The sequence below is a fragment of the Suncus etruscus genome, chromosome 1, assembly GCF_024139225.1.
Source record: "Suncus etruscus isolate mSunEtr1 chromosome 1, mSunEtr1.pri.cur, whole genome shotgun sequence".
In the NCBI taxonomy this organism is placed as follows: Eukaryota; Metazoa; Chordata; class Mammalia; order Eulipotyphla; family Soricidae; genus Suncus; species Suncus etruscus.
Window position 1 is genome coordinate 206,425,189 of NC_064848.1, and position 15,015 is coordinate 206,440,203.

General features: G+C 58.4%; 1 protein-coding gene across 1 annotated transcript in view; it reads right to left on the reverse strand.

Moving 5' to 3' along the window:
* TIMP2 (TIMP metallopeptidase inhibitor 2) overlaps positions 1-7,327 on the reverse strand; it is a 31,453-nt gene extending 24,126 nt beyond the window's left edge. Inside the window, exon 1 of the mRNA XM_049776868.1 lies at positions 7,191-7,327. Coding sequence (XP_049632825.1) covers positions 7,191-7,320 — 130 coding nt within the window. The 5' untranslated portion in view covers positions 7,321-7,327. The remainder of the gene's footprint in view (positions 1-7,190) is intronic.
* Between the last annotated feature and the right edge of the window lie 7,688 nt (positions 7,328-15,015).

The window sequence follows — 15,015 nt, forward strand, 5'->3', positions numbered from 1 at the left end:
ACCCCCACAATACCCTGGCCCACCATAGGGAATGTGACGTCAGGAACAGAGCCAGGGGGCAGCATGGAGCCTGGGGTGGTCCAGATACAAGGGATGTACCAGGCTACCCCCAGACACTTCTCTGGGTCCCCCAGCATTGCTCAGGAGGCTCCACTCACCAGCCAGGCCATTGGCTCTGAGCAAAGGCTCAAGAATGTAGTTCCGGGCCCATGGCTGTGCCAGTGACGAAGGACCGTGTGAACTGTGTTCTGGCCCACCCACTATGGGGGAGCTCTTGGGGCCTTGTAGGGAGTAGCCACACACTCCCCAGATTCCTCCTCCCATGTACACTTTGGACAGGATCAATCCCAGGAAGAGAATAGGACAACAGCTCCCAGCAGCCGCTGAGATCCTGAACAGAACTTCCAGAATGTTCCTGTCTGGAGTGACTGTGACTATGACTGTCCCCTGCAGTCCATCCTGCAGGCGTCTCTGACACGGTGGTCCACACCAGTTCACAAAGCAGTGAGTGAGACCCACCGGATGCAAACTCACTTAAAAAAAAAAAATCCCATTGTGGGGGCTGGAGTGATAACACAGTGAGGAGGGCATTTGCCTTGCACACAGCCAATCCAGGACACACGGTGGTACGAATTCTGGCATCCCATATGATCCTCTGTGCCTGCCAGATGTGATTCCTGAGCACAGAGCTAGGAGTAACCCTTGAGCACCACCAGATATAGCCCAAAAACTAAAAATGAAAGAACCTACATTGTGAGAGGTTGCTGCTGCATGCAGCAGACCAGGATTTGACCCTATGCATCACATCCCGAGTCTGCGAGGTGTGATTCCTGAGCACAGAGCCAGAAGGAACCCCTGAGCACCACTGAAACACCAGCCCACTGGGGAGCAGGAAGTGGAAATGGGCATAGTGACCAGAGGCAGTACTGACATTCCCAGGAGACTGGCCCTGCCCCTTCATACCACCCTCAGGAAAATTCTAGATACAGAGCTCTGAGAAGCATCACCACAAAGCTTCCAAGACAACAGGTGATAGTCAGGGCCAGACAGAGACCCCAGGGTGCAGACTGGCAGGTGGGAGGGGGCCTCAACCCCACAGAGCCCCAGACCTGAGCTGGTGTTATGGGGCCAGGGCTGCACATACAAGGGTCCCACACTCGGCTGTGGGACTGGGGTGGGCGAGGAACTAGGGGGCTCCAGACCACCAGGACTTTGCTAGGTGCATATGGGCAGGACTGAGGGTCGAACTTACTTCAAGCAGGGCCTTTCCTCTGAGCACCCCCGCCCCAAAACCAGGGACACGCTCCATGAAGAGACTCTAGCTGGAGCGGTGTGCGCCAGTCTCCCACCTCCCCCAGATGGTGCCCAGGACAACAGTGCCCAGGCCATTGTGGGCCAGGAAGGACAGTACTCAGGGATGGGTGTGTGTGTGTGTGTGTGTGAATGTGCCTGAATGTGTGTGTGTGCACTGTATGCCCACATGTGACCCCCATGGCCATGCAGAGCTAGCCTCCGGATACATGGTGGCATTTATGCCAGTCCGGGCCTGGCTGCTCTTGTGCGGGTCCCTCTGTGAAATGCCATGTAGGCTGCAGAGAATACTCAGGGGAGATCCGCATGGGCACCCACAGCCATCCAAGCCTTTGCTACAAAGTCAGAGCCCAGTGGCCCCTCAGAACACTCCTCAGGCGACACAGCCAGGCCCCAGTGCCAAGGGACACTGTGAGGTGAGGAGCCTGGAGTGCAGCGGTGGGGAGCAAGGGCGTGAAGTGCCCAGCAGGGATCTCTCCACGCTCTCCTGCAGAGGAGTTCAAACAGTGCAGGCTGGGGGGACATAGCTTGGGCCTAGCTGTGAGCTGCATGGGAACCATGGGGGCAGCCCTGGATGCAAGAAGCACGGTTTGCTTCTGTGCATTAACAAAGGGAAGTAAAATTGTTATGCCAGCAGGGAGGCTGGTTGGGACACTGGCGCAAGGACAGTCTCACGGGTGGTTGTGGTGGAATACCTGAAATGACTATATTAGGAACAGGTTGGAAAATCATGGGAAAAAAAAAAAGACTGATTTATCATTTTAACATCAATGACCGCACAGCCAGATAGCACTGTGGGACCCCCAAGACTGTCCCGCTGCAAATCTCCTGTTTCCACTCCCTCTTTCTCTCACAGGCCAAGTCAGTTTACAACAGCTGCACATCATGGAAAACTTAGAGGTGAGACAAGTGAGGAGAGAGACACCGGGCTGGACACAGAGCCACAGACAAGACCCATGCCTGGCCTAGAGTGTGGAGGTGGCAAGTTCGGTCCTGCAACAGCCTGACCTGCCCCTAATACCACAGAAGAGACCTAACAGCCCCCACATTGCTGGGTCTGGGGAGCAGCAGGGTCCCATCACCAGCCCCAGCTAAATGCCCAGATCTGCCTGCCCAGGGTGGTTGGGTATTGCCTGGTCCCCAGGCCTGGTAGCTGGGAAGATGCCAAAGGAAAAGGAAATCCCTCCAAGCTTACCCACAACATGGAGCTAAGTATGGCCTCCCTCCTCCTGTTCCCAGAGCCTGCTACAGGCATCAGTGAGTGCCTGCATGGGGATGGAAACCAGTCCTCAAAGGTGATGAAGATGGAGCTGGAGCCCCGCCCTCAGCATAGCCACGCCCCACACGACTCCGCCCCCACTGGCCTGCCTTCACATTGGCTTCATCCCTAGTCCCGCCTTCCATCTGACCCCGCCTCTTCTTAGCCCCACCCTCCCCTAGTCTCCTTATCCCCCCCCCCCCCCCCCCGCCCCAGCCACAGGTGGTCCATGCTAGGCCTTAGCTTGGCCTCACTGAATGAAGCCAGGAAAGACACACAACTGCACAGCTATGCCAAGGAAAAACAGGAACGTTCATTCTTAGGCTGGAACTGGGGTGACCTCCAAGAAAAATGGGAGGTGAATAAAATGTCAGGAGGGATAAAGTGAGGTTTTGGGGTGCAGCAACCTCCCATCTCTCAAGACTGGGGGTTCAATCACTCTTTGCTAAGCTGTGCGTCCAGCAGAATCCGTTTCAAAGTGCTCTGAGACATAGCTTAGGAGGCAGGAGAGCAAGACAGTCCAGCGGGCAGCACAGCTGCCTTCTGGCAGCTGACCCAGAGTTGGAGCCTCAGTACCGAGTATGGTCTCCTGGGCCTTCAGGGCGCGGTTCAGGAGTCAGCCAGCCAGCCAGCACGAGCAAGTCCTGATCACCGCCGGGCGTGGCCCCAAACCAAAACATACAAATAAAATGCTTCTATTTGCTAAGATGCAAAAATAAAGCTACAGACGGTTCGGCAGCTTCTCAAACCAATGTGCTCCAAGCTTTTTCTGGGTCATAAACAGGAGTTTATAAAAGCATTTAGGATGACTAATTATGCTGTGTGTGTGCAAACCTCGGGGAGAGGCCCAGCCTCCGTACATCTGTCCCCAGTCCTCAATGCTCCGCCCTCAGAGCAGCTCCAAGCACTGCCCTGTAGGCTGAAGTGGCTCTGAGAAAGGAGTTCACCGGGCTGGCATCCTTTGCTCACCTTCAAATGGGACTTCCGGGGCCAGGGAGAGACCGCAGGGCCAACCCCAGAGAGTCAGACACACACGACAAATGCCCCTCCCCTGGTGCTGGGCCCAATGATCTGGGGTACAGAGCAGAATCCGGCCTCTGCCTTTGAGCAACCCCTGTGAAGGGTCCCCACCCTCCATCCACATCCTCAGTGACCCCCTGACCTGCTCGCTACTCTACACCCCCCTCAACACTCACCTTCCCTGCCTGGGTCCTTTGCTCCACCCTGCACCCCAGTGATGGGCTTAAGACCTGTACGATCCATTTTACTTGTTTATTTGGGAGGGGGATTGTTTGTTTGTTTTGGGGCCAATCCCAAATCTCAGGGTTCTTCCTGGCTCTGCACTCAGGAATCACTCCTAGCTGGCTCGAAGGACCCTAGAGGATGCCGGGGATCGAATGTGGATCAGCTGCATGCAAGGCAAACGTCCTCCCCAATGAGCTATGGCTCCCTGGAATCCATGCTTGTGTGAGTGAGTGATCTTGGAGGGAGTGTGGGTGTGACCCTGTGGATGTGTGTGAGTGGGCATTTGAATGAGTAGAACATGGTGTATGAAAGAACGTGTGGGTGTGAATGTGTGTAATGACTGTAAGAATTCGTGTGTATGGGCCCGGAGAGATAGCACAGCGGCGTTTGCCTCGCAAGCAGCCGATCCAGGAGCAAAGGTGGTTGGTTCGAATCCCGGTGTCCCATAGGGTCCCCCGTGCCTGCCAGGAGCTATTTCTGAGCAGACAGCCAGGAGTGACCCCTGAGCACCACAGGGTGTGGCCCAAAAAGCAAAAAAAAAAAAAGAAGAAGAAGAAGAAGAGGGTCTAGCAGGAGCACCCATCTCCCTGTCCCATACCCCCCCCCCCGCCCCCGCCCTCCAGGGATCTCCAGCCCCATGCGGTCCTTCCCTGCTTCCTTGGTCACCACTAAGAACCATTTTATCCTAAATCTCACCTCCCATGAGACACATGCTTGTGGCTGCCCCTGGACCCAGTTTTCAGCTCAGTTCACACTGCCCGGCTCATGGGCACTTGCCGCTCATGTCCACTTGCAGAAGTCACCCTCACTCAAAGGGCGCAGAGTGTTGCACATAGGAGTACCCCGGGCCCAATTCGCCACCCCCCTGGCTCTGCACCGGCACATGCTCCAAGATAGCCACCACTGGGCCCTGGACCTCTGGAAATCTGTGTCCCCTGCAATGCCCCTAAGCAAGGCCTCTTTTCTGCAGAGCAGCCTCAGGAGGTGCGACTGGCTGACTGGGAGAGGTGGGTGTGTGTCTGCACTTAGGGGGCTGTGGACACTGCCAGCCCGGCCCTCTGGACACAGGGAAGTTCAGAGAGGATTGCCAGGCATCCCACTGGGCCTTAGGGCTCCCTGCAACCTGGTTCTGCCAGGCCTGACTGTCCTCTGAGCCCAAGACAGGCGCACACTGGGAGGACCCTGCTAGCTTCCACCTCTTCCCCTCATGATCAGCTTTATACCTGCCCATCACCAGCCCCTCCAGCAATGACAGAAGGCACAGACAGTCCCAGACCCCAGGGCTATGCCGGGGCCCACAAGAAACCAGTCATGTGCCCCCAAGCCAGCCTTCCTCAGTCTCAGCAGGTACCTCACTCAGGCCCAGAGGCACACCATGATCTGATGGGGTTACTGACAACAAAACCCAGGTCTGAGCTGGTCACTTACTTGGGTCAGCAAAGCAACCTGAATCTGAGGATCTTCAAAAGCACCCCTCACCCCTGGTTGGGCCAGATAGGTTAGTTTGGAGGTTAAGGCGCTGGCCTTGCACGCGGTTGACTCAGGCTAGATCCCTGGCACCCCAGAGGGCCCCACGAGCCCCCGCTAGGAGTGATCCCTGCGCACCATTGGGTATGGCCCAAAATCCTCCTTCACTCTCAGGCTACTGTGCTCCAGTTGGTGGGGGTGGGGGACTCCCTAATTTCAAGTTACCACTGGGCAGCTTGAGGACTGGCCTTCGAGAGAACTTCTAGGTGCCCAAGGTCCTGGCATGTCCGAGCTGCCAGCTGATTTGGCCCTAGAGGTGGCAGCCCTGGTAAGACCCACCCTAGAATGGGGCAGTAGAAGTGTGGGAGGGACTCAGATGAGGTCACCAGGAGTGGGGAGAGGGCCATTGGGCGATGACGGACTGAAGCCCTCCTGGGAAGAAAAAGTGGGCACAGGACATAGACTCTGGGCACAATCCACTCCCCCAGGGGAGAGATCACCGGGAATAGGGGTTTCTGGGGCCCAAGAGATGTGCCAGGTGCTGGGCCCAGGCTAGTGGACAGTCTCAGCTCTCACTCAGGTGACCCTGATACTATGATTTGCTCCAAGCCCTAAGGACCTCCAGGCGTGCAGGTCCCTCACCCCACCCCTGTTTTCTGGGACCCAAAGTCCAGCAGGGCTGCTCTGGCCCCGCCCAGCTCCCCAGGGGTCTCAGGGGCAGGGAGGTGGTCCTGAGCCTGGGCCCTTTTGCCCACAACTCCTATCAGCCTGTTCCTACATGGTGGAGCCACAGGCTTTCCCGGGCCTGGCTCTGGCAGGCTCACAACTTGCTGGTCAAAGGCGCAGCTGGTGGCCAAGAGACACTCTGGGATGGCACTGCCCAACTCTCCGCTGCCGGGTTTTCTCCAGCCACCTCCAGCTCTCTGCAGGGCAGAGGGCATGGGGAACAGCCCTGGGCCACTCATAAAAACTGCTGGGGGCATGGGAGATAGAGGTGGGTGGACGGGAGCCATGGCCAAAGATAGGACAAACTCAGAAGAAACCAGCTTAAGGGCCTGTGCAGGGGAGGAGGCTGGGGTGGGGTGCGGTGTTGGCCGGCCTGGTTCAGGAGGTTGCACAAAACTAATCCTCGAAGCTTAGGGGGGGGCATTCGGGGTGGCCAGGGGGTACCACACCTGTTCCCACTGACCTCTGGTTAACTTAAGGCACTTGCCTGGGAGGCCCTGGGGCCGTGGCCCTGTCTCGTCTTGCCCATCCAAGGGGTCTTGGGCACTCCGTCCTGGGGGGACGCAGGCAGGCAGACAGACAGACAGACACACACACACACACACACACACACACACACACACAAGGCCTGCATCCATACAGTGAGGTTTCTGCCCTCTCCAGGCCTCTCTATCTGCCCGCTGTGCCCCCTTGGAACCCTGGGGTGAGGGTAATGCCCAGAGCAGGGGGGTCTCCTCCTCCCTTCTCCTATCTAATCGCACCCCCATCTCCAAGGGGTGAGAGCCCCCCAGCACAATCGAGCCTCCGCGTGCCACACATCTCACCTGGCAAAGTTTACTCCTGGGGTGCGTCCCCCCCAACCCAGCCAGGCCTGCCCCTGCGCCCACCACCTACCTCCACGCTGTGGCACCCCACCCCACCCCACCCCGCCCTCCCCACCCCCACCCACGCCCCCCCCCCGGCTCCCTCCCTCCCTCCCTCCCTCCCTCCCACCCACCCGCCCGCTGGCACCCCGGGGCCCTCCGCCTGCCAAGAACCCGATCCATTCCTGGCGGCGGCGGCCTTTCGGAGGAATTCGGAGGTGGCGGCGCTCGCGGCGGCGGCGGCGGCGGGCGGCGAGGGAAGAAAGGAGGCCGGGCCGGCGGGGGGCCGCAGGGGCCCCGGGGGTCCCGGCCGCGCTTACCGACATCTGCATTGCAAAACGCCTGTTGCGGGTGCACCGGCGAGCAGCTGCAGGCGTCGGCGGGGCGCAGCAGCGTGCCCAGCAGCAGGAGGCCGAGCGCCAGCCGCGGGAGGCGGGCCGGGGCGCCCATGGCAGCGGGCCGGACGCGGGGACTCGGGGGCCGGGGCTGCTGCTCCCTGGGCACCCCGGGGTGCGCTCGGGCCCGCGCAAACTTTGCCCGGGCGGCGGCGGGAGGAGCCGGGCGCCGCTGCAGCGAGCTGGGCGGGCGCGACGCGACGCGGGGCGAGGCAGGCGAGGCGAGGCGAGGCGAGGCGAGGCGAGGCGGGCCGATCGCGCCCGGGAGAGAACCGGGACCGGGTCCTGCGCTGCTGCCTCCCGTGGCCGGTGTGCCGCGGGCGCGGGCAGAGCCGCCTTTTATAGCCATCGGCGGCCCCGAGGCCACGCCCCGCTGGAGGACGGGAACCAATGAGAGCGCGCAGCAGCGGCCACGCCACGCCCCTGATGCTCCGAGGCCACGCCCCTCCCGGTGCGGGTAGCCAATCGGAGCGCTCTGCCGCTCTCAGGGCCACGCCCCCGAGGGAGGCGCCCGCCCTCCCCCAACGCGGGGCTTTTGTTGGGGCCCCGCCTGGCACGTCTTGGGGGCCCCTCGCCCGGCTGCGCACCTGGGCCCAGGCTCTCCCGAGCTCCAGGCGCAGGCATGTGGCTTGCACCGCAGCCCCCCTTTCAAGGGCACCCCGAGGCCCGTCCAGTACTAGGGGTAGGGCAGTGGAGGTGGCTGGCTGGGCAGATGCCCCTTTCTGCTCCTGGGCTCCTGGGGTGCCCCCAGGCAGGGGTGCAGGGGAGGACATGCCCCCTGTCTCCGGGTGACCTGGGAGTTAAGGAGGGGAATTCTCTCTGCTCCAATGCAGAGCATCGTCAGGGAGCTGGGCCAGCCTCGCTGCAAGGGGCGGAGGGAGAGTTACGATGAACAAAACAGGATTTTTATATAAACTGGCCACATTTTTGGAGCAGCCAACAAGAGCTGGGGGTGGGCCCAGGAGCCCCGAGCGGCAGGATTGGACGAGGCGCATTTGCTGAGCTGTGCACTCAGATCCCTCCCTTTGCCCACAAATGTGGGCTCTGAAGGACATTTCCCCCCCCCCCCCCAAAAAAAAAAACAGTCCTGAGTTCCCAGAAAGGCTGTGGGACTCAGTGAGTGTGACCCCAGGCCCCTTCCTGCCTCTGACAACGGGTTCACTCCCAGGCAGGTGCTATCCAGGGCATTCTCCCCAACAACATCTCCCACAGGCCGGAGGAGCAGGACCCGGTGAAGGAAGAACTATCCAGGAGCCGCAGCCAACCGGAGACAGACAGGACAGTGGAAAGTGTGGAGTGAATGGAAAAAGCAGGCCCTGTCTGCGTGCCTTGGAGACAGCAGCTCGAGGCCAGGACCGAGTCACTATTCTTAGTTCCCACAAATGCGAAGTTCCCCTTTTGGGTTCTCACGCCCCAAAAGGTCTTATCTCCTTCTAATACCTGGGCCTGGATAGGGACTTGGGCTATGCGAAACCTCTCTGCACCTGATGGCTTTTATGGGGGTCTTGTTAGTTTTGTTTTGTTTTGGAGCCACACCCAATGCTTAGGGCTCCGTGCTCAGGGACTCAGGGACAGCTCCTGGCAGTGTCTGAGAGCAGCCTATGACATGCCTGGGACCAAACCTGGGCCAGCCCTGTGCAGGGCAAGCATCAGCCCTGTGCAGGGCAAGCATCCGCCCTGATCTTCTGCCGGATGATCTGTCTGATCAGTGGCTGATCTTCTGTCTCTGCAGCCCTATGACATTGGTAAGAACTGAGGGGCTCAAGGGACAGCACAGCAGGGTGGGCATTTGCCTTGCATGTGGCTGATCCAGGTTTAATCCCTGGCATTTAATAGAGTCCCCTGAGCCTGCCAGGAGTGATTCTTGAGTGCAGAGCTATGAGCAACCCCTAAGCTCCATCAGGTGTGGCTCCAAAACAGAAAAGAAAGAAGGAAGGAAGGAAGGAAGGAAGGAAGGAAGGAAGGAAGGAAGGAAGGAAGGAAGGAAGGAAGGAAGGAAGGAAGGAAGGAAGGAAGGAAGGAAGGAAGGAAGGAAGGAAGGAAGAAAGAAAGAAAGAAAGAAAGAAAGAAAGAAAGAAAGAAAGAAAGAAAGAAAGAAAGAAAGAAAGAAAGAAAGAAAAGAAAAGAAAAAGAACCAAACTGCTACTTGACACCCTCAGATCTATATGTCAGTTCATGATCAGGACTTGATGGGGGGGCATCTCTATCTTCAGGGCAGATGGATGTGGGAGTGACCCCATATGTGGGGTGATAACTGCATTAGAGGGGTGTGAGTGTGACCACCAGGGATGCAAAGTCCATGCATGAGGCACAGGGCAGGAAATGAAGGATCCCTCACCACACCACAACACACTTCTCCCTGTGAATGCACCCCCACCCCACTGGCACTGCTGGCCTGCTCCTGGTGCCTCTCCCTCCCATGTCTCTGGGAAACTGAGGTAGAGTGGCCTCACAGGTATGGACTGGGGCTCCTGGAGCCAGGCTTTGCTCACACAGCCGCCCAGCAGCAGGACGAACAGAGCTTAGCCCTCTCCTCTCACACGCGCACAAACTCATATTCCTGCATACATACATACATATACACTCTGGAAAGCCTAGGAAGGCCTGATGCCCGTGGGACACAGACATACCAATGCACCAGAAACATCGGGTCTGGGTGGGTCTTGCAAGCAGCAGGAGCTGGATGTGCCTGACTGGCTCTCCTGTGCCACCCCCCATGCCACCACCTTTGGCATCGCGAACAGACCACAAGAGCCTCCAGTAGCACTTCCTGAAGATGACAGGAAGTTGAGTCGAGGGTGACAGGCACCTGTGGCATGAGGAAGAGCCACATGCATGTGATGAATCTGGGCCTCACGCTACAACCGGAACACTGAAGCATTGTCACTCTTCCTCTGTCACATCTGCCACTGCTCAACGGGCTGCATGCCATCTTCTCCCCGAATCCACTCAATAGGGCCACTCCACCGATATACTTTAGACTCACTCCATGGATCCACTCAGTGGATTCACTGCATGGGCCTACTTCACGGGATCCACTTCATGAATCCACTCACAGATCCACTTCATGGATCTACTTCACGGATCTATTTCATGGACCCACTTCACAGACCCAATCCACAGATTCACTTCATGAATCCACTTCATCCACTTCAAGTATACACTTCACGAACTCCCTTCACGGGATTCACTTCAACGATCTACTATATTGATCCATTTAACTGATTCATTTCACTGGTCACCGATCCATTTCACTGAAGCACCTCCCGGATCTATCTCAACAGTGCATTTCATGGATCCATTTTACAGATGTTTCCCACTGACCCATTGCAGGATTGTCTGCTCGAGGTCCTGTGACCTTCCAGCAGCAGTGGCTGAAGCACACACATGCCTGGCCATCCCCCAGTTGCCAAGTGCACCCCCAGATTCTGCCAGCCAAATGTTTCTGCAGACACTGTCAGACATTCTGGGTTTGGGGTGGGGACAAGCTGCAAGCCGCCCTGGGTGACAGGGCTCACTTAGGGAAAGCAGAAAAATGCATTTCGTCTTGAGAAAAAACAAAAGGCAAGGAGGAACAGAGAGAGAGAGAGAGACAGAGAGAGTAAGAGACAGAGAGACACAGAGAGAGATCACTTGCAAGGTGCTGTCCTGGGGAAGCCTGTCATAGTGTGTTGCTGGTGAGAGGTCACCTCTGCAGCATCTTAGACAAAACACAGAGACACCTCTTCCAGGCAGGCGCACACCCTCTGGGGCCAGGCTTGTGCGGGGCATCTCCTGCCTGGGTTGCAGGTGGGCCTGTGCTCCTGAGGAACCACCTACTGCCTCCCTTTGACTCTGAGGGGCCCTGACCCCCAGGGAAGTTCCAGAGCCCCACTCCTCTCGCTGCTGCCACCTCCCTCAGGGAGCTTCCCCAGGATCCACTCTGGGGGAAGCTCTGGGAAAACCCAAAACCATGTCCGGGTGCCTCGTGCCCACATTTTCCTGCTGCCCAGTACACACACGGTCATGTGCTTCCTTGCAAGGGCGGGCCGGTGAGCAGCTCCAGGAGCAGAGAAGAGCCCGGAGCTCAGGCGGGGACCAGGGGCTGCCCCATGGACACGGGCGGGCGGGCAGGCAGGCAGGAGGGAGAGAAGCCGGTTTGGGCTGAGGCTGCCTTCCAGGTTGTGGGTTCCCGTCTCATCCCGGGAAGCTGGGGCGTGGGGGAAGCTTCTTTCCACTCCTTCTTGCTGGGGGCCCGGCTGTGATGTCATCACTTCACCCAAGCAGGGGGGCCGTGGGCGCTGGCGGGCGTCCGTGCTGAGAACAGCAGGAAATTTCACTTCAAGCCTGTGATTAGGACCGTGCCCAAGAATTTCCTCTCCCCTGCCCTCTCCCCCTCCTATTTTTCTGTTTTCCTGCCTCGCCTTCACTCCCACCCTGATTCTCTGGGTGGGTCCTGAGGACCTTGCTGAGGTCAGCCTTGGGGTCAGTGCACCTATCTCAAGCATCTTGGTTCCTGTCCTGGCTCACGTCACTTGCCAGCAGCAGTCCTGCCCCACCCCACTCCTGCTCCCTCCGGCACTGCCCCCTAGGTGAGGTCCAGCCCAAGAGAGTGCCCACAGGGCATAGGACACAGGGGACGGACTAGAGAGGCCAGTGGAAGAGCAGAGAAGTGGGCTCAGGGGCTCCACCCCAACAAAGACCTTAGAAGGCACGGGGAGCCCAACTCTGCAGCTGACACAAAGCTGCAGCTGTTTCTAGAGTTGGAGAGTCAGGCCCAGGCAGCAGGGAGGCGGCCCTTGGGCCTCCTCAGCCACCCCTGCACCCCACCATTCCCTCATGGGTGCAAGGCCCCTTCACTAAGCGTCCTTCCACAGGGGCCGCCTGACCCGGTGCCCATGAATTTCGGCTATGCCAGCTTCTGCCCACCAGCCTGCTGTGCTTCCTGCAGGCGGGCAGGGGCTATGATGGGCTCCCCCAGGGTACCCCATCACCTCCTGGCATTGTGGCCTGATTCCCAGGGTAGGAGCCGTGCGGTGGATGTGTCCCGTCCCTGTCCTTTCCTGCCCTGCCGGACAGTCCAGCTTACCCTCCTGCCCGCCTGGATGTGACAGCTTGGGGGTACCTGGTTTCTTCCCAGCCTGCGTGTCCCTCTGGGGGGCATTTCAACCCTGTGTCCTTTGGCCCCTTGGCCCCTGACTCTATACACATACCCCTGGCCCAGGGGTGTCCGGGAGTGACCCCTGGGGTCCCTGCTTGGCTGGGCAGTGAGTTCAGGAAATTAGGAAGCCTTGTCTAGAAAACACAGTCAAAAGGCAGAAGGACAGGGCCCAGTGGGGGGCCTGGGCGCCCATGGGGCGGAGCTAAAGGTGAGCAGGGGGTGGGGATGGCGCAGCTGTTCTGGGTGACTCAGCCTCACTGATTGGAAACACGTGTCCTGCCGGGAGGCGCTGGGCTGCGGGCTGGGGGGATGCGGTGGGCAGGGGCAGTGTCCTGTGTGAGAGGGGGTCAGCACACACCCTGCTGTGTGTCTGAGAGCTGAGCCTGCATACTGATGTGTTCTGGGGGCTCACGTTGCACCCTGGTGTGTGTTTTGGGGGGCTCCCTACTCCTACCTGTTGTGTGCTTTGAGTATTCCTGCCTGATCCTTACTCTGTGTTTTGGGGAACTCCCTGCTCTCACCCTGCCTGTCCTTCCACCCGGCCCCCTTCCTGCTGCTTTGAAAATTCTCTTTCACAATCTGCAGGCCAGGAGGTCCTGAGTGCAGAGGCTGAGGGGGGAACGAGGGTTTGAGGTTCATCCAGGCCCTGCTAAGAAGTGGCAGGCTCAGTTTCCGAGCATTGCACAGGGCAGAAGCATGTCCGCGAGGACCCCTGAGTTCTGTGGCGGCTCCAGCCCGGAGGGTCCTTCTTCTTGGGCAGGAAGCTCTGGTATCTGACCAACCAGAACACATGGGTCTGTCTGCTACCCCCCCCCCTCCAGGCCTGGTGAGCAGTTCTTTGCTTCCCCAGGTCCCTATGGGTACACCAGGGGGCTCATGCCGGGAGATCCCCAGCAAATGCCACCTTGGCAGCTCCTTGAGAAGGTCAGAGCAGGTTACAGGGCTGGGAAGATGCCGGAGATTCTGTGAGCAGACCCAGCCTGCCAGTATCTGCCGCAGGGATGGAGTAGGGCTCTGGGCTGCCAGCCCTGACCCTAGCATCAAGGGATGAGTCTAGACCCAGAAAAGCAAAGGGCATCCCCAGCCATGGACAAGGGCATTTGAGGTCACTGGCCCCGAACTCCTGTCTCCTTCCTCTGGCTCTCTGCATCCCCACCCCAGGATGTCTTCTTCTACTTCCCCCCAAGAATGCTTATTCTGTGTATTCCTCTAGGGGGCCATGGGGGTGTACATCTGCGACCTCTGGCAGTTTCAGGGGGCAGAGACATACACTGGGGGGCAGGGACCCCGCAAGGAGACATGGGCAAGTCACCTGTGTCTCTTTGTTTTTGTTATTGTATTTTTGGGGCCACACGTAATGGTGCTTAAGGGTTACTCCTGACTCTGGACACAAGAATTACTACAGGCATCGGAGAGGTGGCACTAGAGGTAAGGTGTCTGCCTTGCAAGTGCTAGCGTAGGACGGACCACTGTTCGATCCCCCCGGCGTCCCATATGGTCCCCCCTAGCCAGGAGCGATTTCTTTTTTTTTTTTTTTTTTTTTTTTTGTGGTTCTTGGGTCACACTGACAGTGCTCAGGGTTTACTCCTGGCTCCACGCTCAGAAATTGCTCCTGGCAGGCACGGGGGACCATATGGGATGCTGGGATTCAAACGGATGACCTTCTGCATGAAAGGCAAACACCTGGGCCCCTAGAAATAGCACAGCGGCGTTTGCCTTGCAAGCAGCCGATCCAGGACCAAAGGTGGTTGGTTCGAATCCCAGTGTCCCCTATGGTCCCCGTGCCTGCCAGGAGCTATTTCTGAGCAGACAGCCAGAAGTAACCCCTGAGCACTGCCGGGTGTGACCCCCCCCCCCAAAAAAAAAAAAAAAAAGAAAGGCAAACGCCTTACCTCCATACTATCTCTCCGGCCCCAAGGAGCGATTTCTGAGCACATAGCCAGGTGTAACCCCTGAGCGTCAAATGGGTGTGGCCCAAAAACCAAAAAAAAAAAAAGATTACTACTGACAGGCTCAGGGGACCCTATGGGATGCTGGGAATTAAACTTGGGTCAGCCACCTGCAAGGCAAACACCCTCCCTGCTGTGCTATCACTCCAGCCCACCAGTATCTCTGGGACTTTGGCTGCCTGTGGGGCTCTGGAAACCCAGGCCTTGGACAGCCTCCTGTGGGTTCAGAGGCCACATGCCCATCGTCTGTCTGTGACCTCAGGGCCCTTCGGACCTTTCTGGGAAGGGACAGAGCTGGGTCCAAGGTGATCCTGGCTCCTGGCAGCTACTTGGATTCTGGTGAGCCCAGGAGCCATGTCTGGGGCTGCAGCTCTGAAACCAGTAGCCAAGGACCATATTCTGCACAGGTGTATCATGGGCCTGGGCTAGAGAGCAACCTAAAGCAGAAGGCTGGGCCAAAGAATGAAAATAAGAAGGGATGGGGCCAGAGAGATAGCACAGCGGTGTTTGCCTTGCAAGCAGCCGACCCAGGACCTAAGGTGGTTGGTTCAAATCCTGGAGTCCCATATGGTCCCCCCTGCTTGCCAGGCGCTATTCCTGAGCAGATAGCCAGGAGTAACCCCTGACCATAGCCGGGTGTGGCCCAAAAACCAAATAAATA